Below are 27,425 nucleotides of genomic sequence, written 5' to 3' on the forward strand. Positions count from 1 at the left end.
TAAAAGTAAAATTGGTGGTTCGGCCTGAAGACTTAAAAATAATAAATTGCATTAAGGCAAGCTAAATTAATATTCCTCTAAAAGGCCAATCACCTCACATGTTGAAGTTATTCTGTAAACCTTTCAATCAAATCCATAACACATTAAAATAACATTTCATGGATTTGTACTATTTCCCCAACTATAGTAACAATGAACTCAATAACATAAAATAAAGTATTCAACCCTAAAGTCACTGCAAAAAGTTATACGACAAAACTGTAGTCCTGGCTACTAAAGTATCCAATCAAACCATAGTTGTCCTTCAGCAGTTATGTTGCTTTGATTATTAAAATCCTTTGTAAAAACTTCTGCATCATCTGGTCACATAAGCCTTCAGTATATTCATGGAAAATAATTATTAATGTTAAAGAAATATTCAGTTGGATAATTATAAGCTAGAAGAAGTATTAAAGTTACTTCACCACACATATAAGTAATTATTCTTCTGCTCCAAACTCGGTCCTCGACAAAGCTAGAAGAGCCACAACAATCATAGAAAAACTAAGCACTGCTATAGTCTTATTAGATGAACCAACCGATCTCATGCACAGAAAGGATATTCAATTTTTTTATCATCCCTTCCGTGAATCAATAAATTAATGCGCTTCAAATATTTAGCCACTCCAGATTAATACATCCCTTGTTTCCTCAAATCAGACAAAACTCTGTGATCTATTTTTCGGAAATTTTAGAACTGCAAATAATTCTGTCATTCAAGAAATCTCACAGGTTGGCAGCAAAACCAACACTAATTAAGCTTTCGTGGAAATTTGATAATGAAGAAAACCCTTATATTGTCTTTTTTTTGGAAGAAACTCCACAGGATGGCATGGTTTTTAGATCTGATACCACTGTAATATCTTCGACTGCCCTATAGCTGCCAATCACCAATTTATGATCCAATTCCAACAGCAGGAAATGCATTATTCATGCAGAAGCATCCCCACACCATTCTATTTAGGGTAGGTTGAGACGGAGATCCATAGCAAAAGGCAAAGGCTACAGCATCCCTTTCAGTTCTAGTTCTAGATTGAGATCAAGATCCATAATCCCTAGTTCCAGTTCCATTTGATCCACGTACTCTTACCAGATATTCTCTCCCAAAACTCTCAAAATACTATGCTAGAGGATTTTACTGTGCAAGCTTTGGCCAACAAGGGGCCTAAGAAAAAGTGTCTAGTGGCAATGCTAAAGCCCTCAGTTCATTGAAGAAAAAGTTCAAGAAAAATAATATGCTTTATGAAGTTGATATTAAGAGATATAGAGCCCATCTTGTGTCTATAGCCAATGTAGATAAATCTGATGAGGATATATATGTTTTACTTCTCAATCTTTTATTGCTATATCTTGTATTTGAACAAATCAGATTTGGCAGCAATCAATTTATTTCTTCAAAAGGCAAATCACAAGCCAGAGGCCCCACGGGTATCCGTATCTGCAAGTGACAATACTATTTTGAAAATGCTTTGAGGTTTAAAGGAGAAGATGTGCAGTGGCTAGGTTTTATTGACTCCAACATAGCATGGAGAAGACTCCTCTGAAGTTCCTTTGAACAGAATATGGAGAACCTAAAGTTTTGCGAGGCTTCTCCTGGCTTGGTTAGAATGTTACAGTAAGCCTGGAAAAGTAAAGGACTTAAAGTGGGACATCGTTGGTTGTGATCTCCAATCATCACATAAGACAAATAACTTTCCATCTTCCTTACTCTTTGTCTTTTTTCGTGTTGATGACTTTGTCTATATATTCAAAGATGGAACATTTTATCAATGAAGAACTTTTGAATTCTGTCACTGTGAATAATAAAACACGAATGCCCTGCTTTTCTAGTGGATGTAGCCTTTAATGTTGAACCGCATAATTCACTGTGGCACATCTCTCTTATTGTGGAACTGTTATTTGTTAAATTTGAGTTTGTGTGTTCTTTATCTACTCTTTATAATTGACAGATACAAGTCTCATTTTGGTGATAATATATTATATGAAAACTTAGCAAATATTTAATTTCAATTGACCACTGTTATTGAAAGGAAGAAAATTAGGAACAATGTCATATAGGGGAATATTAGTGACTAAAATGATCTCTAGTGACATTCTTGCAATTTTAGGAGAAATGAGAAAACAATGGATCCTCCATTCAGAAAACTTGTTAAAGTAGTGAGAAAAAATAAAATAGAATAAAATAAAGTTTCTGCTGATGGTTTTACAGGGGTTTCTTAGAATTTTGATTCATTTAGTACACAAATATCTATTGAATTTAAGAATTTAATGAATTTTTATGTGGGGAGATTAAGTACCTTGGATTACTTTGTTAAACAAATCGGATTCAATCATGATAGGGGCAGTTGTCAAAATGGCTGGAGTCACCTGAACAGTTTGGGATCCAATTATATATATATATAGCTTATTTCTGGAATTTGTGCATTATAATTCTCAACAATAGTGAAAAAAAAGTAAATCTTATATGAACTTAAAATCACCTCTAAAGAAAACTTAAGGATAGTGCCATTGCCAACATTGAACTATGAGGGTAGTTGTAGTACGTAATAAATTAATGTTCTAATTAGAACTAGTTAAGCCTTGTTGGGTTGGGTAGTTAGGAAGCGAGGGGATGTGTCAGCTAGTTTTCCCAACCAACCGACCATTATATAAGAACTTTGGAATATGGATGATGTGCTCATGTTTTTGGTAATCAATAAAGTAATAACATTTCCTTGCCATTTTGGTATTCTAGTACTAGTAATGAATATTATGTTGGTATAATTGAATCCATGTTATATTGCTGTGTACATTCTGTGTTGTGAACCATTCTACATTTTGGTGTCGTTGCCTAAGTTCGAACCTGGAGGCTGTCCACTAGGTAGGATGGAGTAATGGGAAGACCCTTCCTGCTACCTATACAAGTAACAAACAATGATGGAGAAGTGGAGGAAATGACAAGAGAAGATCAGGTGATATGAGATTTGGTGGTGGCCTGGGAAGTTTCAGTCGACCAGTATGTGCAAAGGGAAGCCCAGAGAGAGTGGTTCTAGAGAGCACGGTATGGGACGAGCTTTCGGTACTACCACTGGTGTACGATCTACTTGGACAAATCCCTCGACTATGGGCAAGAAATTTGGTATGCATGGAGGAATAAAGCTTAGAGATAGAAAGAGAATGAAGAAGACAATAAGTGCTCCAATAGTTCACCGAGAGAAGGACATGGGAATTGGAGAAGTGTGACAATTCAAGGAAGATAACTAGACACAAACAATTCATTCCACTGCTTCCAAATAAATATCCCAGGTGAGTGCCAAAAGAAGAAACCGAGGAGGAAGCCACCTTGCAAAATCTCCACCTCCACCAACAAGAGGAAAGGCGTCACAACTTGAGGGGACTAGGGAACCACTCTCAGAGTCCAAACCGAATCGAAGAAAGGTTGATTGAAAACACAATAGAAGGTATAGCCAACTTGGTTGTTTCGGAAGCATCGCAAAGGAAGGGTGGCAAAATCCTGGAACCCCCGCACGAGGAGAGTATCGCTAGGTTCAAAGCTTAAGCTACAGAGAAGGGGAAGGAGAATCAAAAGGTGAAGGAGATATTATTGGATCAAGAACTCAGGAATCTAGTCAGGTAGGAGGGGGCATCCCAACAGGAGAGAGTGTCTTGGCAAGAGGAGTGTCTTGGTAGGAGAGAACATCCCGGCAAGAGGGAAGAGTGGTAGGAGAATGACGTTAAACAAAAACTACCTTGATTTAGTGGGTAAGGATTGGAGGATCCTGCATGTCATTGTAAGACATGTATAACTGTATGGCAGGCCAATGGATAAAATAATGCAAATGAATGGATAAAAGCATTCCCAACCACGCTGAGAGGAATAGCTATTGACTGGTACACAAACTTGGAGCCTGCAAAGAAGACCACATGGAAGGACCTCCATATTGCCTTTGAGGAGTATTTTAGACTTCTACGTGACGATGATGAGATAGTCACGAAAATCTATAATATGCGGCAAGGGAAAAACGAATTTGATAGAGCGTATAACAGGAGACTCAAGGAATTGATAGGAAATTTGGACAACGAACTTGTCGATGGATTGAAGAGGTGGTTCATTGAAGGATTAACCTCGTCTTTGAGAAGAAAAATGAAAATTGTACCCCCATCATCCTTTGCTGACGTGTGCATCCGCGCAATGGGTATAGAAAGTGAGAACAAAACTTCCAAAGCTAAGAGACATGGAAGTAGAAGCGAAAGTTCAGAAGAAAGTAGGGATGAATTTAAAACCATCCAAGCCCTAAGGAAAGACATGATGAAGCTAATGAAGTAACAAGAAGTAAGGAGGAGAAAAGAGAAGGAAGGGAACTACGGTGCACAGATTGTGAAAAATGACATACAAAAAGGACATGCCTGCACGAAGCCTTTTGTGACATCTATTAGGTGTTGAGCCACACAATCAAGGACCGTCCCAACAATCTAAAGGCACAGAATGCACAAGTATACTTCACCCAAGGAGAACAATCCACACCGCCTTCTACCCCTCCATGAAACACAAATATAGAAACAATAGGTGGGGAAGCAATAACATCAACAATAACAACACACCTAGGAGAGCAATCTAGTACGATTCTAAAGGAAGACCTATGATTCAATGCAATTGATGCAATGAATGGGGGCATTTTGCACAGGATTACCATAATGGTGGAGGATAGAACAGAGAAATGTTGTGTAAATGGTGCGAACCAGGTAATCATGAGGATGCCAATTTCCCTAGAAAAAAGCGGTAAACATCTTTGATATTGCAGAACTAGAAAGCGAAGTATTAGCCATCACAAGAATGCAAGCCATGAAACTTGAATATCTGGATGCAGCTATAGAGAAAGAAAGATTTCAAGAAGCTAGAAAGGACATTAGAGATAACATGATAGAGGAAGGGGAAGCAAGTACGGCTAAATTCTCAAACACCTGGCCGGTAGCAAACATCATGAAACAAGTACTAAAGACCACCATCCCTATGAAAATTGCAGATCTATTAGAAATGCTACCTAAATTGCGGGTAGCAATAACACAAGGAGCAAGTATCAAAGGAGTACCCTCCAAGGAGGAGAAGAAAGAGGAAGTGTAGGTGGGAAAAGAAACCAACACTCTGTTCACCATAGGAATGGGGATGACACTGATAGTGGTTGAAATGGATATAATGGGATGTAAACTATCAAAAACTATCGTCGATGGAGGTTCTGGCGTGAACATACTACATGAGGAGAAGGAAGGCAATAGGGAAAACTACACTTTGGCCACTCACATTCCAATTGGGGGGTGCAAACCAACATGGAATTAAGCCAATAGAAATTTTGATGGGGAAAAAGGTAGTAATTGGTACACAACAATTCCTCCTGGACTTTGTGGTGATTACCTTGGAGAAGAAAGGGTATGATGCGTTGTTGGGGAGAGGATGACTAGTCATAACAATTCCTTTTGGACTTTGTGGTGATTACCTTATCCATAGAGGTAGACAATAGAAAGTACACAATAGATCTAAGGAACCAATCTATAAGTTAGGACTTGACATCCGATTTAGAGGCAGAGGGAGAAGATGAAGGAGTGGAACCAAATGGAGTGTTTCGGCTTGGGGAGTACTCAAAAGATGAAACAAGCTCCCTCAATAGCCTGTTTCATTAGCAGATGGGAAATTATGAAGTATTCCAGCCAGAATGTAATATGTTGCAAATCTAAGAAGCCGAATTAGAAGAAAGGTACCTAGAAGGCTATAAGGAATACATAGAGGGTACGATAACCATAGGTGAAAAATTCGGTTTCGGTAATATCTGGGCTAGCTCAAATTTTTTGAAAATCTTGGAATCGGCAAAAAATTGGCACTTTTATTGAACATTCAAAAATTTACAGTTTCTTAAAAAATATATAATCTATTAGAATTTTAAAAACTAAATTATGAACCTATTAAAATTTAAAATACTAAATTAGTAACTATTAAATAGTAAATACCTGAAATGTATAAAATAATGAAATCTATTATTTCAATTGTTATAAATCTATTCAAATCAATTATAAATCTATTGAAATATATTTATTATTAAATTTGAATCTATTTAACATTTTTATAGATACATATTTATAAATTAGTTAAAAATTAAAATATAGTAGACTGTAAAATTGTAAATAGAAAACATTAATACTGGTATATATTTATAATTGTCTTCTATTAATAAACACTAATTTACTAAACAGTAAATAGTTAAAAACTGTAGAACAACAATAAATAGTAAAGTTTAAATACCAATATTCATTAATAAATATATTAAAATTTAATATAATATCAATATAGGCTATGAAAGATTTTATAGATTCTATAGAATTAGACGCAGATGGGAGTCAAATTTTGTTCAAATAAATTATAAAATTTATTATTAATTGATAATATTAAAACTTCAAGAACACTCTCTGTTGTTGACTCAATTGTATGTGGCTATTGATCTTCGCCGTTGACTATGAAATGTTCGCCCTGTCTGCCATCGTCTTCTTGTGATTGTTGTCTATCTTCAGATTCCAAATGTGTCGTCCCCTGCTAGAAGATGCGTTGTCTCCTGGAAGATGTGTTTGTCGACCTTTGCGGCTGGAAGAAAAACCTTAACAAAATGAAAAAGCAAAGATACCATATAAAACAAAAAACCTAAAAGCATTGGATGACTTTTTCAACGATGTTTGACTGTTTTATTCGGCATTTACTGGCGATATTTCAAGAAAAAAACGCAGCGATTTTCTTCAATTATCGTTGCTGATATTTGCAGCGATATAATCGTTGGCTACCTGCTAGTGTGAAATATCGTGATTCTGGCGATATCTTGCTGATTTTTTTAACTATGACGATAACCCTCAATAATAAACCAGCGCATATATTGAGAAGAAAGTAGAATACAAAAAGGCTAAGTTGCAAGCAATAAACCTAGGTTAGAAGGACCAACCCAAGGAGGTTTTCATAGGGGATGACTGAGATTCAGTGTTGAAGGTGCCAACTTTTGAATTTTTCTTGGAATATAAGGAGGTCTTTGCATGGATGTACAAGGACTTGAAAGGAGTGCCCTTGAAATTGTGTGTCCATCAAATACCACTAATACCAAAGCAAGACCAATGCATAAACGGTCATACTGAATGAACAAGAACTATGTAGCCAAGGTTCAAGAAGAAATTACGAAAATGCTTGAGGCTGGGATAATATTCAAAGTACAAACCAGTGAGTGGGTATCCCCTATAATCATATCATTGAAGGACGGGAATCAAAATCGGATATGTGTTGGCTTTAGATGCTTGAATGTGGTAACTATAAAAGATCCTTCCCAATCTCTTTTACTAATAGCATCCTAGAAGAGGTGGCCGACCATGAAATATCCTCCTTCATGGATGGGTTTTCAGGATATAACCAAATCAACAATGCTGAGGAGGATAAGCTGAAAACCACATTTGTAGTTGAAGATGGGGTGTATGCCTATAACAGGAAGCCATTTGGGTTGTGCAATGCACCAACCACCTTCCAAAGGATCATATTGCATATCTTCGATGAGACGTTTGTAGGGAACTTCAAGGCCTCCCTAGATGATTGGTCAATGTACAGTGGGAAGGAGCAACACCTCAAGATCATTAGCAAATGCATGGATCGATGTAGAAGGGCAAGGCTGGTTTTGAATCCCAAGAAATGCAAATTCATGGTTACACAAGGTAGACTTCTTGGCCATATAGTACGCAAGGAAGGGTTGAAAATAGATCCAAACAAGATCAAGGTTATTTTAGACATGGAAGCCCAATCAAATGTAAGTGGTGCCAAGTCCTTGGGGGATGTGGGGTAATATAGGAGATTTATAAAAGGATTTGTTGAAGTAGAAAAACTAACTAGAAAAGGAGAACGGTTTTGCTGGGAGGAAGAACAAGAGGAGGCTTTCTAGGAGCTAACTAGAAAAGGAGAACGATTTTGCAAAGCCTTTTATAAATCTCCTATATTACCCCATATCCCCCAAGGACTTGGCACCATTTACATTTGATTGGGCTTCCATGTCTAAAATGACCTTTAGAAAAACTAACTAGAAAAGGAGAACGGTTTTGCTGGGAGGAAGAATATGAGGAGGCTTTCCAGGAGCTAAACTAGTAGGTGCTCTGATTCTCATATACTTTGATTGGAGCAAAGAATTCCATCTCCATGTGGATAGCTCTAACTATGCAATAGGTGCCATTGTAATGTCCCCAGTTAGCAGGTTCTTGGATTTTTGATTTGTCAGCTCATCAGCATAATCCCTGTGAGTTGATGTTCGGTTTTGGGTGTCTTTGATATGGCTTTGCTATTTTTGGACTTACTATTTTTAGTAAGTCACTTCTGGCCAGTTCCTATTTTGGTCAAGTCAGTTTTGACATTGTTAGGTACTTATCACTTTGTTTTCGGGCTTTGGACGAATTAATCGAATGAAGTCATGGTTATTGCGTTTAATTTGAGATTTAATGATTATTTAATGAGCTTTATATTATAAAGTAAGTGGACTTTATATCTAAAGAGTTATTTAAGTGAGAAGTGTCAAGGTGAAGCCAGGTTACACAAAATCTTATAAATATGATGAGAGAAGACCATCTTGAATATCATATATTTAATCTCTTGATAATTTGGCGAGGGTTTTGAAGGTATTTTTCTGAGTTCTTTTCATAAACAATTGTGCTGAGGTATACAATTTTTATAATCTCCTACTGTAACTACTGTGGTCAAGGAGATTGGCATTCTAAAAGTAATTCGATTGCTGTTGGAATCAAATTGTTTAATAATTGAAGGAAGTTGATTGGTTTTAGTCTCAGTTGTGGAAGCAAATTTGAAGAACGCGTGAGGCAATAAAGTTTAAATTGTTCAGCCAAAAATATCCCAACCAGTTGGGCAATTGCATACGACCAGTAGGGTCAACAACAACATTCTTCCATCCACGTGAGCATCCTGCAAAGTCTAATTTTCTTCAGACGTCTATCATTCTGTATGCCTGCGTTAATTAGTATTGGAGTTAGCTGTTTGGCATTGGTGTTTTGGAGGTTGGGAATTGGTGTTTGAACTGGGAGCAGCTAACGTTGTATGTAGAACCATCATTTAAGTATTTTGGGTGCCCTTAAAACTGACAATAGTTGTTCGGGTCCACGGCAAAATTAGGTTCTTTGATAAATAAAAGATTAGATTATGGAATTGAATAAATTCTTGACTTTACTTAATTGTTAAATGCAAAGCAATTTTTGGAGTTGCTTAAATTATTAATGTTACCTCTCATCCTTTATATAATTTGAAAAAGTTTATGTATTTAAGAAAAGAGAAATTTGTCTATTGGCTGGCGTAGATTGGCAGAAGTGAACAAAGGTTCTTTACAGTGGTATCAAAGTGGTTTCCTGCCAGCCTATAGGAATTGGGCTTAGAAATTATTAGAGGCACATTTCGTTTATTCTGTTTTTTGAAGTATGGATGGTGATCGAAGGTTTGTGCCTGGAATGCACTACACCAGATGGGATCAGAATGTACCTCCCAGAGAGGGAGAGTCGGAGATTCAATTTGGCACGGTGGGTAGTCCGGGTGGTTCTAGTGGTTTTAGACGTGCTACGGAAGCTTAAGTTGACAGAGATGCCTTGCAAGCATTTCAAAATATTGCAGTCGGGCAACAACAAATAACAAATGTACTGCAACAGTTGTCTAATACCCTGCAGCAGATAGCACTACCTTGGGATTGAGGTAGAGAGGGAGACCAAGATGTTTCTGTTGGTTCCTATAGGTCACGTGTGGATGTAGGGCCCAAGGCTGATGATAGGCACAAGACCGAGGATCATGTCAGGATGGATGACGGGGTGGACAAGATAGGTTATATTGGTGCTCAAGATAGGCCACAGAGACCCACTTTCCTAAGACCTGAATTAGATACAGTTAGCACTACTACTAACACTACTTCATTTGTTGATGATGTGCCAACTCATTTTCATGAGTGGGATGCTCTTCCTCAGGCATTAAAGGACAATTTGAGTTTTGACAGATATTGGACATAGAAGCATGAGCATTCTAGGGGTAGGCCTACTACTGACAGATAGTGGCCCAGGTATACTAAGCTCCAACAGGCAGTTGGTAAGATGACATTGGTTCATTTTGATGTGAGCAATAGAGTGATTGCCAGAGCTTGGATCCACAAGCTTGACACCTTCCTTGCTTATGACTGAGGAGGATGCCATTAGGTTTGCTATGCTACACCTTGATGGAGTTGCACACGATTGGTGGTATCATGGTTTGGTATCTCTCCATCATGATCAGATCATTTCATATCAGGATTTGTTGATAGATTGATAGAATGTTTTGACAAGAAGGATCCTAAGGTTTATTTTAGAGAGTTGGCCCAGTTATGATAGACAACTAGTTTGGAGGCATTCATCAGTGAGTTCCAGAGGTTGTCAATGATGGTGTATGACATATCTGAGCGGAGGAGGGTTATGCTTTTCATTGAGGGCCTTGTTGAGTCACTTAGAGGGTGGGTTAAGTCATTAGAACCCCATCATTACAGGAGGCAATGAAAAAGGCCCGTAATTTAGAAGCCTTTGCACCTAGAGGCAAGTTTGCCTCAAAGCCTGCTACGTCCTGCTATGATAGGACACCTACCCAGAGAAAGGAGAAGACTGAAGGTAGGTGTCCTGCTGTAGGACACTTGGACCAGGAAACAATTTAATGATTTGAGGAGGAGGAAGTTGTGTTTCTATTGTAGGGGTCCCTATGATGTCAACCATGATTGTCCCATGAAGCCTAAGGGTAAAAATAGGATGATGGAATGGTTCTATGATGATGATGATAGTATTGATTTTCAGGAACCGTTTGGAGCTAGTGGTTAGGATCAGCATAGGAGTGTTGATGTTGATGATGAGGTGGATGACTCCAACCTCAAGGGAGCTTATTTATCCAGCATGAGGAAGGAGGGAGCTTTTCGGATGCATGGGCTCATAGCTAGACATAGTATTGTTGCTTTATTTGATACCGGAGCTCCTCATAATTTCATTGATGCTCATTTGATTACCAGGAGGGGTATGTAGATTGAGGATTTCGAGGGCCTACGGGTACAGGTAGCTGATGGTCACACCTTGAAGTGTAACAAGATGATTACAGATCTTCTTATAAAGCTTAATACATATGGTATCACTGCAGATTTCTATGTGGTGGACATGGTGGGGACAGATATAGTCCTTGGTATGGCATGGTTACACACACTTAAGGATATCTACTTGAGTATTGAGAAGATGGAGATGAGGTTCATTAAGGACAGGCAGCCCCAAGTTCTTAAAGCAATTCATAATGATGAGCTGAAGCAGATTTCACTTAGGCATATGCAGCACTGGGTTCATCATGAGGATATTGTTGATTGGGTAGTAGAGTGCAGAATTATGCCAACTCAAAAGAATATTGAGGAGGTAGAATATCATCCTGATATCCAACAGTTGAGGATTAAACAATCTAAAGTGTTTAATGATATACCCCCTGGCAGGCCACCAAATCGTGCAAGTGAGCATATTATTGAGTTGGAGGAGGGCACTAAGCCTATTATGATTACTCCTTATCGCTATCCGAAGAGGCTCAAAGATGAGATTGAGAAGACCATACAAGAGCTACTTGATCAGGGGCATATCAAGCCAAGTAAGTTCCCATTCGCTTCTTCAGTTGTTTTGGTGAAGAAGAAGGATGGTACCCTTCTGATGTGCATTGATTACCGAATGCTGAATAAGAGGACCATAAAAAACCAGTATCCCATTCTGCGGTTTGATGAGCTCATTGATGAACCACATGGGGCAAAGTATTTTTCAAAGATTGATCTGAGGTCTGGCTATCATTAAATCCGGGTTAGAGAGCAGGTCATTGAGAAGACAACATTTAGAGGTCGCCATGGGCATTTTGAATTCTTGGTCATGCCCTTTGGTCTCACCAATGCTCTTACCACCTTGTAGTCTACTACGAACAAGGTGTTCCACAATCAGCTCTGCAAGTTTGTGTTGGTCTTCTTTGATGACATTCTGATTTATGGTAAGGCTTGGGATGATCATGTGGTTCATCTGGATACAGTTTTGGGTATTTTGGATTAGGATTCCTTGCATGCCAAAGAGTCTAAGTGTGCTCTTGGTATGACAGAGTGACTTTATTTGGGACATATTATTAGTTCTGATGGAGTTCGTATGGACCTAGATAAGATCCGTGCTATTGTGGAGTGGCCTACACCAGAGACCTTGACACAATTAAGAGGGTTTATTGGTCTTTGTGCCTTTTATCATAGGTTTGTGGTTGGTTTCTTATGACATGCTGCACACCTTACAAATTTGACCTAAAAGGGTGCTTTCCAGTGGTTAGCGTAGGCACAAGAATGTTTTAAGAAGTTTAAGACTATTATGACTTCATGTCCAATGTTGGCTTTGCTTGATTTCTCTAGGCCTTTCGATTTGCATTGTGATGCTTCCGGAGACTTCATTTCTAGTGTTGGACATTGTAGGGCCCTTGCTTGCAAGTAGTAGATACATAGTGGTGGCAACAAAATATCTTACACAATGGGCAGAGGCACAATCACTCATGGATAGCACAGCTCCTAGTATGACCAAATTTTTCTATGAGTAGATAGTATACCACTCCAGTTGACAAGTGATAGGGGGTACACTTTGTAAATCAGGCAATTAGAAGTTAGAACTATGACAAGTGAGTATAAAATTTTCCATTCTTTTTTCTAGTTCGTACTATCCAAGGGCAAATGGTCAAGCAAAAGCCACAAACAAAATATTGGTAGTAATTCTATACAAAACTTGTGGAGTTGAAAAGGGAGATTGGGAGGAAAGCCTTCCAACATTTCTATGGGCCTATAGACCTACAAGGCCACAATTGGGCAAACCCCCTTCCACTTAATATACAAATAAGAAGCAATATTGCCAATGGAATATGTAGTACCTAGCCTGAGAATAGCAGTTGAACACAGGATGGGGGATGTAGAGAGTCTAAGGGAAAGAATCAATACTCCAATAAAACTGGATGAAAAGAGGACACTAGCTCAATGGACGACTGAAGTTGCACAAAGGAGGTGAAAAAATTCCATGATACGCATTTGAAGAGGATGAATTTTAGCCCAGGCCAATTGATACTCAAGTATAATGGTAAGAATGAAATAAAGCCCGATAAGCTTAAAGTTTGATGGATGGGACTATACATGATATGGAAGTAAAAGAAAATGGAGCCATAAAATTATCAACTCTGGATAAGAATTTGTTAAAGGGCTTAGTCAATGGGTCTAAATTGAAACCATACAAAGAGAGGAGGGGAGATTTTTCTGTTTACTCCTTAGATATCAAAGACCATGGGGACCAATTAAAGACACTATAAAAAGGGGTGGAATAAAACGCAAATAGAAAGATCAAGAGGTGGACAGATCACCGTTCCTTTATATAACAAAGTATGGAGTTGTTCCCAAGAGGAGGGAGTCGTATGAATCACTCCTAGCGGTACGGAGACAAAGGGAGTGGAAGCCTGGAGAGAGAGTGGATGGGAATGTATGAACTGCTATGAGCAACGTACGAGGTGCGGGAGGCAACATAAAGTTAGGGAGATTCGAGTCCAAACACGAAGTTTTGCGAGGAGGAGACCTCCTACAGGCATACAACACACGATGGGGATACCATGTACGACCTCTGCGAAGGTTGGTAAGTGTACGAACATGCAGCGTATGGTGGTATGCAAGGACATGCAGCGTATGAGTATGTGGAGGAGAAGGTAGCATACGAAACCAAAGAGAGGAAGAGAGTAGCATACCATATAACATATGAAGCTCAAGAGCTCATAGCCACTACGTATGATAGAAATTGAACATTGAAAAGAAGTGGTACTAGTAGTAGGAGAAACCATACCAAGACATAAGCAGGCGACATGTGGGAAAGATAAATAGTTGGAATACAGATTGAATAAAAGCCACCTAGAGATTTTGGGATACTATAAGATGGCGAAGACGAGCATTGAGAACCCTAGCACAAGGAAAATCATTGAATCTAAAAAGAAAGATTTAAGCCTTGCAAGTGAAGAAGATGACAAGCAAGAAGGATAAAGTAAAAATTGCAGGAAAAACTAATACGACTGCCACTAGCATCTTTGAAAATGTAGTGGGAAGTGAATGTCACATTTGGTGGGAGAATACAGAAGACAATCATTCTTTAAAAGAAGTGTTGCGTAGGGCATAGGCAAATAAAATAATTTTCATGCCAATTTTTGATTTGAAGGAGTTTGAAGCTATATTGCGAAGTATGGTGGTTGGCTATGATAAGGAAGCTCATGCATTGGTAATTCAGTATTCGCAACAAACTTTGACAGTTTCCTACTTTGCTAATGAGATAAATAAGGTTTTTGGAATTCCTAAAAGAGGACAGGAGTTGGCAAAAACCCTAATGACAATTGAGGAAAAAAAGAATTGGTTAGACTTGATGTGCAGGAATCAGGGTCACGTGACTCGCGGCGAGTCACGTGAGTTGCGCGAGTTAGTGAGCCGCGCTGACCTCGTCGAGTCACAATGACTCGTGACCCGCGAGTGGCGAGTCATGGGGAGTGACTCGCGTGACTCGCGAGTCATAGAGTGACTCGCCTGACCTGACTGAGCTTGACCGCAGCCGCGGCAGGCAAAAATTCAACCATTAAAAATATAGTTTTTTTCAACTTTTTTTAATGTTTTTTTTTACATTTCTCACTCATGTAACCCTAAAGGGCTCCCATAACAGTCTATAGTGAAAAGAAGAAAGAGAGAGAGAGGTAGAAGAGAAATAGAGTTTTCTTGTTTTGCAAACAGCTGAAAGGAGGAGGAGAAAAGCTTGCATTTGTGACATTGGAGCTTGCATTTGGATCATCAAGAAGTTTATAGCTTTTCTCAACACTTCCCAAAGCATTTGAAAGAGGTAAGATTTGATTGTTTAGATTTTGATGATTTTTTTGTCTATGCTTATGGGTTTTTTGCATGAATTTTTTTTGTTTGTTTATGAGTTTTTTTATAACTTTAGATCTTCATAAAATGCAATGCTAAAATGGTAATATTTGGTCTAAAATGTCTTATTGTAGCAACCTTTACCTTTTTCCTTAATTAAATCATAATGGCTTCAGGAGGTAAAAAACCCAAGCTCTCTAAAGGCAATAAAAAAGATGAGCGTTGGAAGTTCACCATAGAATTTTCAGGTAGAAAGAGAACTCAAACAAAATGCCTATTTTGCAAAACCATTAATAGTGGGGGCATAAATAGATTAAAATACCATATTGCTGGCTTACGTGGTCATGATATTGAGCCTTGTGGAGTTGCAACTGTTGAGGCTCAACGTTTTTTGTTATGTAGCCTTGGAAAAATATGAACAAGAAAAAGAATTTAAAAAAAAACAATTAGAAGAGTTAGCTTTGATTGGTTCTAGTTCCCTTCCACGCTCATCTGCAAATGTTTTTGAGTCAATAGGCTGTGTTGGAAAAGGTTCTTCCCGTCCCCCTTATCGTCCTAGTGCTTCTGTTGCTCGTGCTTCTTCTGCATCTATTCCTTGCACTTCTAGTGATGCTACTGCTGCTGCCCCTTCTAGTAGTGCTGCTCTTCTTCGTCCTAGAGTCAGAAAATCTAGTAAGTTGGACAACTTTTTTGTACCGCGTACCACTCTTGGTGCACAACCTTCACTTGAGAACATGGGCTGGAATAGGGAGATACATGAAGCTGGAGTAAGAGCAATTTGCAAGTTTTGATTTTTTTGCGACATTCCATTTATAGCAGCCAGGTACTTCAAGTTTTCAACTTTATTTATCTTTGATTGTTTTACGTTTTAAGTTTTAAAATTTATATTCAATTTTATACTTTTAACTTGATGTTTGAAAATTTGAAATATGCTAATTAAAATGTTTTTATAAATGTAATAGGATTCCTTATTGGCAGGGGATGATTGATGCAGTTTCCATCTGTGGTGTGGGGTTCAAAGCCCCCACTGAAGATGAGTTGAGTGGCCCCCTCTTGCTAGATATGGTTGAGGAGATGAAACTTGAGTTGGAGGACCACAAAAAGATTTGGAGCCAAAAGGGGTGTACCATCATGACAGATGGATGGACAGATAGGAGGTCCAGAACCCTCCTAAATTTTCTTGTTTCTAGCGGAGGTAATTCATCATGCTCTACTTCTTGAAGTCTAAAATTTAATGTATACTATTATTGAATAACGAAAATTTTGTTTTATTGAGTATTGATTCTTGAATGATAATTATTTTGTTTAATTTTCATTTTCAGGATCCACCATGTTTTTGAGGTCCATAGATGCTTCCTCGTGTGTGAAAAATGCAAAATTTTTATGTGAGACTATTGAGGAGGTCATAAGGGAGGTGGGGGAAAACAATGTTGTCCAAGTGGTGACAGATAATGCAGCTAATTATGTTGTTGCAGGTAAAATTTTAACTTCTAACTTTCTAAGTTCTGCTTCTAAAAAATTTGTTTTAGTTTTTCATTAAATTTTGAAAATTAAAAGTTTTTTAATACATCAAAATTTTTCATTGTTTACTAACTAATTTAAAATTGCTGTAAGAAAACTATTGATGGAGACACCCAAAAATCTTTTGGACTCCATGTGCGACCCATTGCATCGACCTCATGTTAGAGGATATTGGCAAGCTTGTATGGGTGAAATCATGTGTTACCAAGGCCAAAAATCTTTGTAAGTTCATCTATAATCATGCCTTAGTCCTCAGCACTATGAGGAAATACACGAAGGGAAAGGAGTTGGCTTGTCCTGGTATCACAAGATTTGCCTCTAACTTTATCACACTAAAATCCTTGTTGAGTTCAAGGTTAGAGTTGAGGTGCATGTTTGTTGGTTCAGAATGGAGTTCCTCCTCCTTTGCGAGCAGCCTTGCAGGGATAGATGCAACAAAATGCATTTATGATGATGATGATTTTTGGGAGCCATGTTCGAAGATTGTGGAGGTAATTTAAAATTTAAATTTTAAATTTTAAAAGCTTAAGTCTTAAAATTTTAGAAATTAATGTCTCATACATATTTTTGTTTTATTTTCATTGTGCAACTTTGCAAAGTTTCATCATTCACTAAATTGTTTTTTTGTTTAATTGTTTTGTAGATCACCAAGCCCCTTGTAGCCCTCCTACGAGTTGCTGATGGCGAGAAGCCTTCTATGGGCTACATTTATGAGGGCATGGATAGGGTCAAGGAGACTATTAAGGCCAAATATGTAGGAGTTGAGGAAAACTATAGCCCTATTTGGGACATAATTGATAGGAGATGGCAAAATCAGCTTCATAAGCCCATCTATGCAGCAGCCTATTACCTCAATCCGGCATACCGTTTCCTTGATAATTTCAAGGTGGATGAGGAGGTTCTTAGTGGCCTATACACAGTGGTATCGAAGATGTCCCCTAATCCCATAGATATATTGCTTGAGATGGATGCCTATAATAATGCATTAGGGCCCATTTTTTCAAGTGAAATTTGCAAAGAAGGTCATACAAAATTGCAGCCAGGTAAAGATTGCAGCTTAAGCCTTATACAATCTAGTTTCTAAATTTCTAGCTTTAAAATTGAAGTTCAAGTTTTGAAATGAGACTAATATTTTTTTGTTTTCCTTTTTTCAAAATTTAGATAGACGGTGGCAAATGTTTGAGCCTTTAATCAAAAACCTTCAGCAAATCGCCATCCGCATTTTGAGCCAGCCAAGTAGCGCTTCTGGATGTGAGCGCAACTGGAGCATGTTCGAGCACATCCACTCGAAGAGGCGTAATAGGTTGTCTGTGCAAAAAATGAATAGTCTAGTCTTTGTGCACTACAACCTGCGCATTAGGATCAGGGAGATTTTGGATAGTGACACCTCTCCGATTACTCTAGAGGAGGTTGATCCAGAGTCTGATTGGATCACAGATGCTACTGATCCTGTCTTTGATGATGAGGACCTACAGTGGCTTGACCAGGCAGATAGAGAGGGCTAGGCTGAGGCTGTGGCTATGGCAGTAGAGGACCAGAGAGCTCCAGTTGTTCTTAGTGGCACCTCACAGACATTGGCAGAGCCAGAGGCAGAGAGTACAGTTGATCGTAGAGGCACCTAACGAGCTGATGCTATGGCTACTGAGACATCCAGGACCTACCTTAGACGCCTTACTAAGAAGCATTTTGTAGATTATACTGAGCCTGAGCCTGAGGTTGAGGTTGAGGTTGGGGATGAGGATGAGGATGAGGATGAGGATGATGATGAGGATGACGATGAGGATGAGCCTGAGGATGAGGATGATGATGACTCCAACTAGGAACCATAGCTGTAGACTTATAGTCTTGTTTTAACTTTTTGTTTAACAGTTTAATAGTAACTTAATATATGATCAGCATTTGGAACATTTGAATTTGATGATGACTATTAAATCTTGATGTGTTGGATTTCATAATGCATAAATGATAATACATATACATTTTGATGGTTTGCATGGATTTATCTTAGTTTGACTTTAATTACTAGTAATATAGTATTTACTTTTAGCAATTTACCTTTGTAAGTTTGTAACTTTGTAGTATTGTACATATGTAATCGATGTTTGACTTCTAAGTTTTAAGTTTTTAACTTTAAGTATGTGGCATGTGCATTATGATCAAATTATCTTCTATTTAATGATGTTATTGTGTCTTTATGCTTTATTCAATAATGGGTGCATGGAATGTTCTTTCAATCCTAAAAAAATCTCAAAATTTCGAGGTTTTTACACTTTGTCGAGTCACCGCCGAGTCATTGCTGAGCCGGGTCACGAGTCAGAGCCGGGTCACGAGTCAAGTTACCCTTGCCGAGTCCAAGCCGAGTCCGAGTCTCGTTACACTGGCAGGAATGATCTCACAATAAAGGAACGAGAGAGCATCCTTAGCAAAAGGAATAGTCAAGGCCTCAAGAAAATCTCCATAGCTAATGAGGAATGGCGATGTGTTGTAGACTTAGTAAAAAGAAAACTTATTGCTAGAAGCCAATTAGACATTGCTTTGTGGATGTTACCTGTAGAAGTTGGATTGAATAGGGGAAGGGTGTACAACTGGGCTCAGTTTCTTTTAGAGAGATTACAAGAATTCATGGAGTTGAAACACAAAGCATTCTACATGCCACATGCCACCATGCTATAGCCTTATTCCTAGAAGCAGTGCAAACACAGGTGAGCCGAACATAGAGGGACATTAGTACCAACAAGCAAGGTGGAGCCCTATAAGCCAACAATGACATATTGGGTTCACATGGACACTTTTGGAGGCGGACCAGGCGCGGGAGAGCCAAGGAGAAAAATGCCGAAACAACTTATACAAGAAGCATTTATTGAAAGTTCCAGTCAGGAGGAGGGGAAGGAAGATAAAGAAGACAATTTAGAGGAGGATGACATTAGTACAGACACATCCTCAGACTCCGAGGACGAAGTAATTTGACTAAGTCATCTTAAAGGCACTTCAAGGTATTACGATAATATATAAGCTTCTATTATTAGTTAATGGTTATCTGTTTGTAATCTATTGTAAATATTAGAATGTTTCTAATATTTAGTTAGCTGTACATCTATTAGTTTTTTTAAGCTTTCTTTTCGCTAGAATAGAATATTTCTATTCTTTACCATCATTTCCTAAGAAAGCATCACTTTGTTCTTGTGTAGATATAGACCTTGATGGAGTCCAAAAATTCTAGTCTTCATTTTTGATCTTGAAGAGTGAGCAAATATGAAATTTGGAGAAAGAAGGGATTCAAAGGTTTAAGTTCACATGCAGGTGTTATGTAAAGAGATGGTTTTATGATAAAATGTTATTGATTTCAAATATTCTCCAATACTTGGGCTTAATCATGAAACTATATACATATCCATCAATAATGAATTAGCAACACTTTCAATAGAATCTTTTTTAGTGATTAACTTTAAAAAGAAAAAAATTATTTAATGCAGCAATGCGTGCTTCCAAACAATGAAGAACAAACAAGCAGTAGGGCAACTGATTGATTATTAGGAAATGATTTCTCCTCTGCATAGAATTGAAATGTTTACCCAGAGCCATTGATTATAATTTGATTGGACAAAGTTGTTTTCTTTGATCTCTAACCTGTAAGTTTTAGGAGCCATGTCGGTCTGGAGAATGTGTGCGGGAAGATGAGAACTTTCACTGAAGGTTGCAACATCCATCATGATGCATCACAAAGTGCGACATGCTCAAGAAAGTGGAAACAATGAATCATACAGACAATCATATCCTTCAGAATGAAGCATAGGAATAGCAATATGTGTTGAGCATATTGTCTTTGGAATAAATGAAGAAACAAACTTGACAGTTTTGTGGAGTTTCTGGCTTATACCAGCAACATGAAATCAACAAGGACACAAAATAATAGACATCATGATTAGCACTGTGAATACTTTGAGAGCAACATCAACCAATGCAAGAATCCAATATTTATGGATTTGAGTCTGCATGAGTTTGAGAACATGGATCTCCAGATGTTAAGAGGAATGTTGGAACTATCTCCACAAGGACTTGCAACGCTTCTATCCATAACAAGAGACAATTGATATCAAGTATCGAGCTAGCCAAACATAAAATGGTGAACATCTAGTTTTCAAACGATAGTCTACCAAACTAGAATGGTGACCGCACAAACCATTACTTGTGCGAACTGTGGTTATCATGAACATGAGCAAGGACCATGTGCCGTCAAAGTGTAGAGAGCATATGAAGTGTGCGTAGTCTCTAGCAACATCTAGAAAATACACTGTTTGGCATCACGTTTTCTTGTTTACAAATAAACATAACCAGAAGTCACAGAGGGCCAAAAATTATGCTTTCTTATATTTCTCGTAAATATTCTCGGCTTTAAGAATCATGCTATTGATATGATTGCGCTCAAGTCACTAACCGATTAATGTATTGATTGGTTTGGCACCCTGCGATAAGCAACAAGAGACGATGTTAATGAATTGATTATCAGTATGCTTGGTAGCGGAGATACTAGTGCCTACTTCCCATAGGGGCACGGGCAAGGAAATTAGTTTTCTATTACCATTCACCTATTCTTAACAATAACTCATGTCTCTTGCAGGTATGAATAAAGGCACAAAGAGAGATTGCCAACTCAAATGTAGAGTACAAAAAGTATGGAGTGGAAGGCAAAACAATCAAACAAAAGGAGGCCTGTAAGCGTATGAGCAAGAGGAAGAATCATGTCTCGATAACACAAAGTTTCTGAGGAACTTCCCTATCATATACTAGTTGTTAAAGAAATGGCTCTTGAATTTGAGCAATTTGGAGGGTGCTGAAGTTATGGAACGGAAGGTCAACAATTTGTTCCGATACCACCACACACAGGGAAGTGATAGTGTTGACATGGTCGATGAACCTTCAGATGCCATGCACAAGATCTAATACGCATCTATTTTAACATAGTTTATTGCTCTTAGTTGAATGAATGATCAACATATATTCAAAGAAGATCTCCACGGTGGCTATTTAAGCATGCTTTGATTTAGTATTGTTTGTGATAAGATTTTAATGATTTTTTGTTTTCTAAAACAAATGTGATTAGGTATATAGAAGAGGTACAATGGTTGAGGACAAACCTCTCCTTCTATAAATATGAGATGAAAAATAGACAATAGATACAATTTTCATATTACTTTTAAAAAAGATTTTGTATAATATTCAAGTTATAAGCACATTTGATATATTACATTCTTTCATTGCTAAAGAAATGGATTTTTGAACTAAGCTCGTGGATGTTGAATTATTGAGTAATTTTATATATGCGATTTTGGAGTCAAACTGCATTGGATGGATCATCCGTAAGGAGTGTCTCTAGTGCAATTTTATTTCCGACATGATCAGTAAGAAATATTTATTTTATTTTATTTGCATGAAGCTTTAGAGTTGAAATATTATATAGTTTTGTCCTTTATAATTATTTTAAAAAAAAATCTATAAAAATTTTATATGATAGATAAGTGAACAGGATCAATTATAGCATTTTAAAATCAAATATCATAGATATTGAGAAATATTTAATCGTTTTTGAATGTGTGTCTGGTTTGTCTCCCAACCATAGGAGTTAAAGTACATTCTAGCTTATTTAAAAATTGTGTCCATATATTTGATCCATCACATCTTGATTTCTAAATTGTTTATAATTGATGTGCGTAGAATTTTATGAAGTAGTATGTTTTAAACTTATAATACTGACTCTATTGCCCTTCGGCACTGGTCTTTATGTTATTCATAATTCATAATTCGTACATTGGCAATTATTTCATATCTTTCCTTTGAAGAACTGATATATTCATTCATTGCAACCATCTGTAATAATTATTTTTTGCAAACATCTTCAGATTCATCATTTATTATTATCAATTCATAATTGTTAAAAGCTTTCTATAATTCTTGCCATTTTCGAAGCTTTCATTATATTTGTATTCTAACCATAGTTCCAAAAATCGCCATGAAATCGCCGAAATCGCGATAAGATTCATGGCTCCCGATTTTTTTGGAATCGGAAATCGCTGGTGGCGATTTTTTCGCATGAATCGCCTGAATCGCCAAAATCGGCGATTCATGGAAAAAATCGCCAGAATCGCCATCGGGTATCGCCAGAAATCGGCCGCGGCAGCAAGGATAGAAAGTTCAATTTTAAAAAAAAAACACATGTTTTATTTGCTTTCTAAGTTGACTTTCCTCTTTGTTATAACCCTAAAGAGCCTTCTATTTGCTTAGTATGAGTAGAAGAGAGGAAGAGTGAGAGAGAAGAAGAGAAAAGAGAATCCATAGGTTTCCAACCGGCAAGAAGGAAGAGCACCAAAGAGATCAGAAGTCCATTTGGGGAGGCCATAAATTGCATTGGGAGCATTAAGGAGTCAATATCAACACTCCTCAACTCATTTGCAAGAGGTAAGTGTTGGTTTTTTTTTTGCATGTTAGTGTAGTATGCATTTTTTGTTAAATTTTTTTAGTGTTCATTTGCAAATCTTGAATGTTTTTTATTTTTAGTTTTAACTTTTACTAAATTGTAAACTAGGGTTTGTTGTTTTGTAGTTTTTGTTTATTAGTTGCAAACTTTGATTTTTTACATGAATTTTTTTATTGCAGCAGCCCTTTGCTTTCATTTTCCAATTTCCACAATGGGTAAAAAAGATGAATGCTGGAAATATAATGAAGAGTTTCCTAGGAGAACCAAATATCAAACAAAATGTATATTTTGCAAAGAAAAAATAAATTCGGGAGGTATCTATAGATTGAAATACCACATTGCTGGCATACCTGGCCATGATGTCACAGTTTGCACTCAACAAACCGCTGAGGCAAAACGCTCTTGTTTAGTGGCATTAGAAAAAATTGAACAAGACAAGTTGACTAAGAAAATGCAACTTGAAGGGTTAAGAGGTATTGGCTCCCGTGCTCCCACATCCGCAACCGCATCTACATCTGCAAGTGCATCTGCATCAGCTTCCGCATCCGTAGGTTGTGTTGGGGAGGGTTCTTCTAGGCCTCCTTTTCATCCTAGTGCTAGTGCTCATGTGAGTGTTAGTGGTAGTCGGTCTCATACTGAGACAGAGTCCAACACCAACCTATTGCGGCCTAGAGTACGGAAAAGCAGAATGGATAGTTACTTTGTGCCCCGCACTACTCCTGGCTCCCAACCCACGCTTGAGGGCATGGGTTTGAACAAGGAGATTCATGATGCTGCCAGAAAAGAGATTTGCAAATTCTGGTACTTTTGCAACATTCCATTTATTGCAGCCAGGTAATTGATTCTTTTTTCTTTGTTATCTTCAAAGTTAAAGTTAAAAGTAAAAGTAAAACTTTAATTATATCTACTTGTTTTATGATTTTAGTTTTTGACATCTAAATTTCTAATCAATATCATTATCTATTTGTGACAGGACTCCTTATTGGCAGAACATGATAGATGCAGTTGCCATTTGTGGTCCGGGGTTTAAAGCCCCAACTGAGGCTGAGTTGAGTGGATACCTCCTGGAGGAAATGGTTGAGGATATGAGGCATGAGCTTGAGGACAACCGAAAGGAGTGGATCGAAAAGGGTTGCACCATCATGACTGATGGTTGGACAGATAGGAGGGGAAGAACACTCCTCAATTTTCTTGTATCCTGTGGAGGTGATTGATCATTCTACTTTCCTACATACATAATTTTGAATCGTGATTGACTATTTCAAATTTTGATTTGTTGATTGCTAATAGTAATTATAATTCGTTGTTTTGTTACTTGTAGGATATACCATGTTCCTCAAATCCATTGATGCTTCTGCTCATGTAAAAAACGCCACATACTTATGTGAGGTTATTGAGGAAGTTATAGCAGAGGTGGGGGAACAACATGTGGTGCAAGTGGTGACGGATAATGCAGCAAGTTATGTTGCTGCAGGTAAACTTTTAACTTTTTAAGTTTTGAAAATAAATTTATTTGAATTTTGAACTTTTTCTAATTCTAACTTAGAATTTCTAAGTTTCCTAAGTTCTAAGTTCTAACATGTTTGAAATTTGAATTTCTAATTATCTTAAAATTGTTGTAGGCAAACTTTTGATGGAGAGGCACCCCACCATATTTTGGTCCCCTTGTGCAGCACACTGCCTTGACCTCATGTTGGAGGAAATTGGCAAACTTGAGTGGGTCAAGTCATGTGTGGAAAGGGCAAAAAACATATGTAAGTTTATTTATAATCATTCATTTGTCCTTAGCACAATGAGGAAGTACACAAGAGACAAAGAGTTAGCTCGTCCAGGGATCACGAGGTTTGCCTCGAATTTCATCACCTTGCAGTCCTTGTTGACATCAAGGGATGATTTGAGGAGCATGTTTGTTGGGCGGGAGTGGATTTCATCTTCCTATGCTACGACCACTGCAGGGATAGATGTGGTGGATTGCATATTTGATGATGATGGTTTTTGGAAACCTGCTAGAGAAATACTTAAGGTAATTTTATTGCAATTTAACATTTAATATTTTACAGTTTACTATGCTAATTGTTTAATGATTTAGTTTTACCTTATATTATTGAATTATTCTATGTTTAAGTTTTGACTCAAATTTTTGTTTTACTTTATATGTAGGCCACTGAGCCTCTTGTATCTCTCCTACGAACTGTTGATGGGGAGAAGCCCTCTATGGGCTACATATATGAGGGCATGGATAGGGCCAAGGAGGCCATTAAAGCTCAGTATGCAGGAGTGCAGGAGAAGTATGCCCCTATTTGGGACATCATTGATAGGAGATGGCAGAATCAGCTCCACAGACCCATCCATGCAGCAACTTACTTTTTGAATTCGGCATTTCGTTTCCGTCCTGACTTCAAGGCGGATGAGGAGGTTCTCACCGGATTATATACAGTGATCCAGAGGTTGAGTACTGATGAGGATAGCAGTGCTGCAATTATTGAGCTTGATAAGTTCAATAATAAAGAAGGGCTACTTTTCTCTAGCAGGGTAGCCATAGATGCTCGGGAAACAATACAGCCAGGTAAAAATTAAATAATATATTCAATGTTCATGAATCTAGATTCTAAACTTAAAGTTGATTATGTAATTTTAGAGTTAACTTGTAATTTGTAATTTGTAAATGAGACTAATTATTTTTATTTTCCCTTATTTCAGATAGATGGTGGCAAATGTTTGGGGCCACAACCCCAAAACTTCAAAAAATTGCCATTCGTATTCTGAGTCAGCCAAGCAGCGCTTCTGGATGTGAGCGCAGTTGGTCCATGTTCGAGCACATCCACTCGAAGAGGAGAAACAGGTTGACAGTGCAGAGGTTGAATGATCTTGTCTTCGTTCATTACAACCTCCGTCTTAGGATCAGACAGATTTTGGGCACTGACTCCTCTCCGATCATTCTGGAGGAGATTGATCCAGAATCAGAGTGGCTCACAGAGGTTGTAGATCCAGTCTTCACTGAGGAAGACCGTGCGTGGATTGACCAGGTGGATATAGAGGCTGAGGCAGCTAGAGCACGTTCTTCAGGCATTGGTAGACGCACACGTGCACGCACAGACACAGGCCCTAGCGACATTCGTGAGCCCATCTTATATGCGGGAGATATGGCTCGACAGTCCTCTAGGACCTACATTAGACGCCTTGCTACTAGGCAGACTGGATACTCAGAGGCTGAGGCTGAGGCTGTAGCCGAGCTTGAGGATGATGTTGAGGATGATGATGACTATGAGCCTGAGGCTTGAGCTGGAGCCTTGTTTTTATATTTTGTTTACAGATATTGATACTGAATCATTGATAGACATATGTTTCAAAGTTTCAAACTTTCATGGATCTTCATCTTAGATTCTTACATAAATTTATGATTTGATGTCTTATGGATCATCTTACATACATTCTATGATTTAAATCATTATGATCATTTGATTTCTATTTACTTCAGCTAGCCTACAATTTACATTTTAGAATCTTAGATAACATAGTTACGTATGTGATGGATTTTATGTTTCATGTTTATGTATGTTAAGTTTTAACTTCTATTTGATGATGTTATAGTGTGCTTAAGTTATATTCAATAAAGGGTGCATGAAATAAGTTTTAAATTGTTAAAATCTTTAAATTTAACGGGTTTTTTCAAATTTGCCGATTCATCACCGATTCATTGCCGATTCATTGCCGATTCACGATTCGATTCGACCTTGCTGATTCCGATCCGATTCCGATTCACGTTTCTTTGATTCTAACCAATTTGCTATAAGTATCTTGGACTTAAGTGATTTGTTCAGGATAGGTATACCCACCGTGGCCTTGCAGAGTTAAAAGTGCAAAAGACTCGAATCAAATTGATCGGTCTTGTCAAGTTGGCCTTAATCGATTGGATATCCCAGCATCGAGTTGGCAAGACTTGTAAGATTCCAATTTGCGGTTTTGGGAACCAATAGACCTCTCGGTCTCTATTAATAACAAGCATTTTACCAAATTACTTCCATAATATGGTAATAGAGCCAATAGTCTAAATTTTTTTGAAAATAATTATAATTTCTTGGTTGAAATTATCTGCCTTTTATTTTCAAATTTTTTTTCATGCACATTTGCTTCCAAAACCTCTAGTTCGACTAGGGTTTTTTGCCCAAAAATATGCCATTTTGTTTGTGACTCGTATTTTTTCCGGTTTGCAAACTTGCACCCTTTTGTCTGCAACTAGCGTGACTGATTCCTTTGAAAATTGAGGATTATTCTTTGTTGTTCACGTGGAGGTTTGTTGGGCGCTGTTTCTTTGCAGCTCACCCATATTTTTATGCCACTTGCATCCAAATTTCTCTGAAAATTTGCACGTCTGTTTTGTGGCCCGTTTTTCCATTAAAAACAAAGTGGTCATTTTTTTCCCTATTTGGAGG

General features: G+C 37.8%; 4 protein-coding genes across 8 annotated transcripts in view; all 4 read left to right on the plus strand.

The window, feature by feature from the left end:
- The window catches only part of LOC149567672 (Class I peptide chain release factor), a 210,458-nt gene that overhangs the window by 19,502 nt on the left and 163,531 nt on the right, over positions 1 to 27,425 (plus strand). The gene's annotated exons all lie outside the window — the stretch shown is intronic.
- LOC149567673 (uncharacterized) lies at positions 12,418 to 16,468 on the plus strand. The gene is made up of 3 exons (XM_089820934.1): positions 12,418 to 15,822; positions 15,978 to 16,194; positions 16,322 to 16,468. Exon 1 carries the CDS (start codon positions 15,344 to 15,346, stop codon positions 15,788 to 15,790), a length of 447 nt encoding a protein of 148 aa, XP_089677060.1. The 5' UTR covers positions 12,418 to 15,343; the 3' UTR covers positions 15,791 to 15,822; positions 15,978 to 16,194; positions 16,322 to 16,468.
- Positions 16,687 to 18,301, plus strand: LOC149567674 (uncharacterized). The gene is made up of 3 exons (XM_089820926.1): positions 16,687 to 17,011; positions 17,164 to 17,563; positions 17,682 to 18,301. The coding sequence occupies exons 1-3, from the start codon at positions 16,781 to 16,783 to the stop codon at positions 18,023 to 18,025; spliced, it is 975 nt and encodes a 324-aa protein (XP_089677052.1). The 5' UTR covers positions 16,687 to 16,780; the 3' UTR covers positions 18,026 to 18,301.
- On the plus strand, positions 19,361 to 26,464 carry LOC149567675 (uncharacterized). 2 transcript variants are annotated; one of them, XM_089820929.1, is made up of 7 exons: positions 19,361 to 22,973; positions 23,172 to 23,826; positions 23,966 to 24,198; positions 24,314 to 24,466; positions 24,615 to 25,015; positions 25,153 to 25,558; positions 25,693 to 26,464. In XM_089820929.1, the coding sequence occupies exons 2-7, from the start codon at positions 23,204 to 23,206 to the stop codon at positions 26,271 to 26,273; spliced, it is 2,397 nt and encodes a 798-aa protein (XP_089677055.1). In that variant the 5' UTR covers positions 19,361 to 22,973; positions 23,172 to 23,203; the 3' UTR covers positions 26,274 to 26,464. The 2 variants fall into 2 exon arrangements, with proteins under 2 accessions (XP_089677055.1, XP_089677054.1); XM_089820928.1 differs by having other exon boundaries at positions 19,361 to 23,826.

Source organism: Cupressus sempervirens, chromosome 3 (assembly GCF_028749045.1).
Source record: "Cupressus sempervirens isolate cs-2001-9-10 chromosome 3, ASM2874904v1, whole genome shotgun sequence".
Taxonomy (NCBI): domain Eukaryota; kingdom Viridiplantae; phylum Streptophyta; class Pinopsida; order Cupressales; family Cupressaceae; genus Cupressus; species Cupressus sempervirens.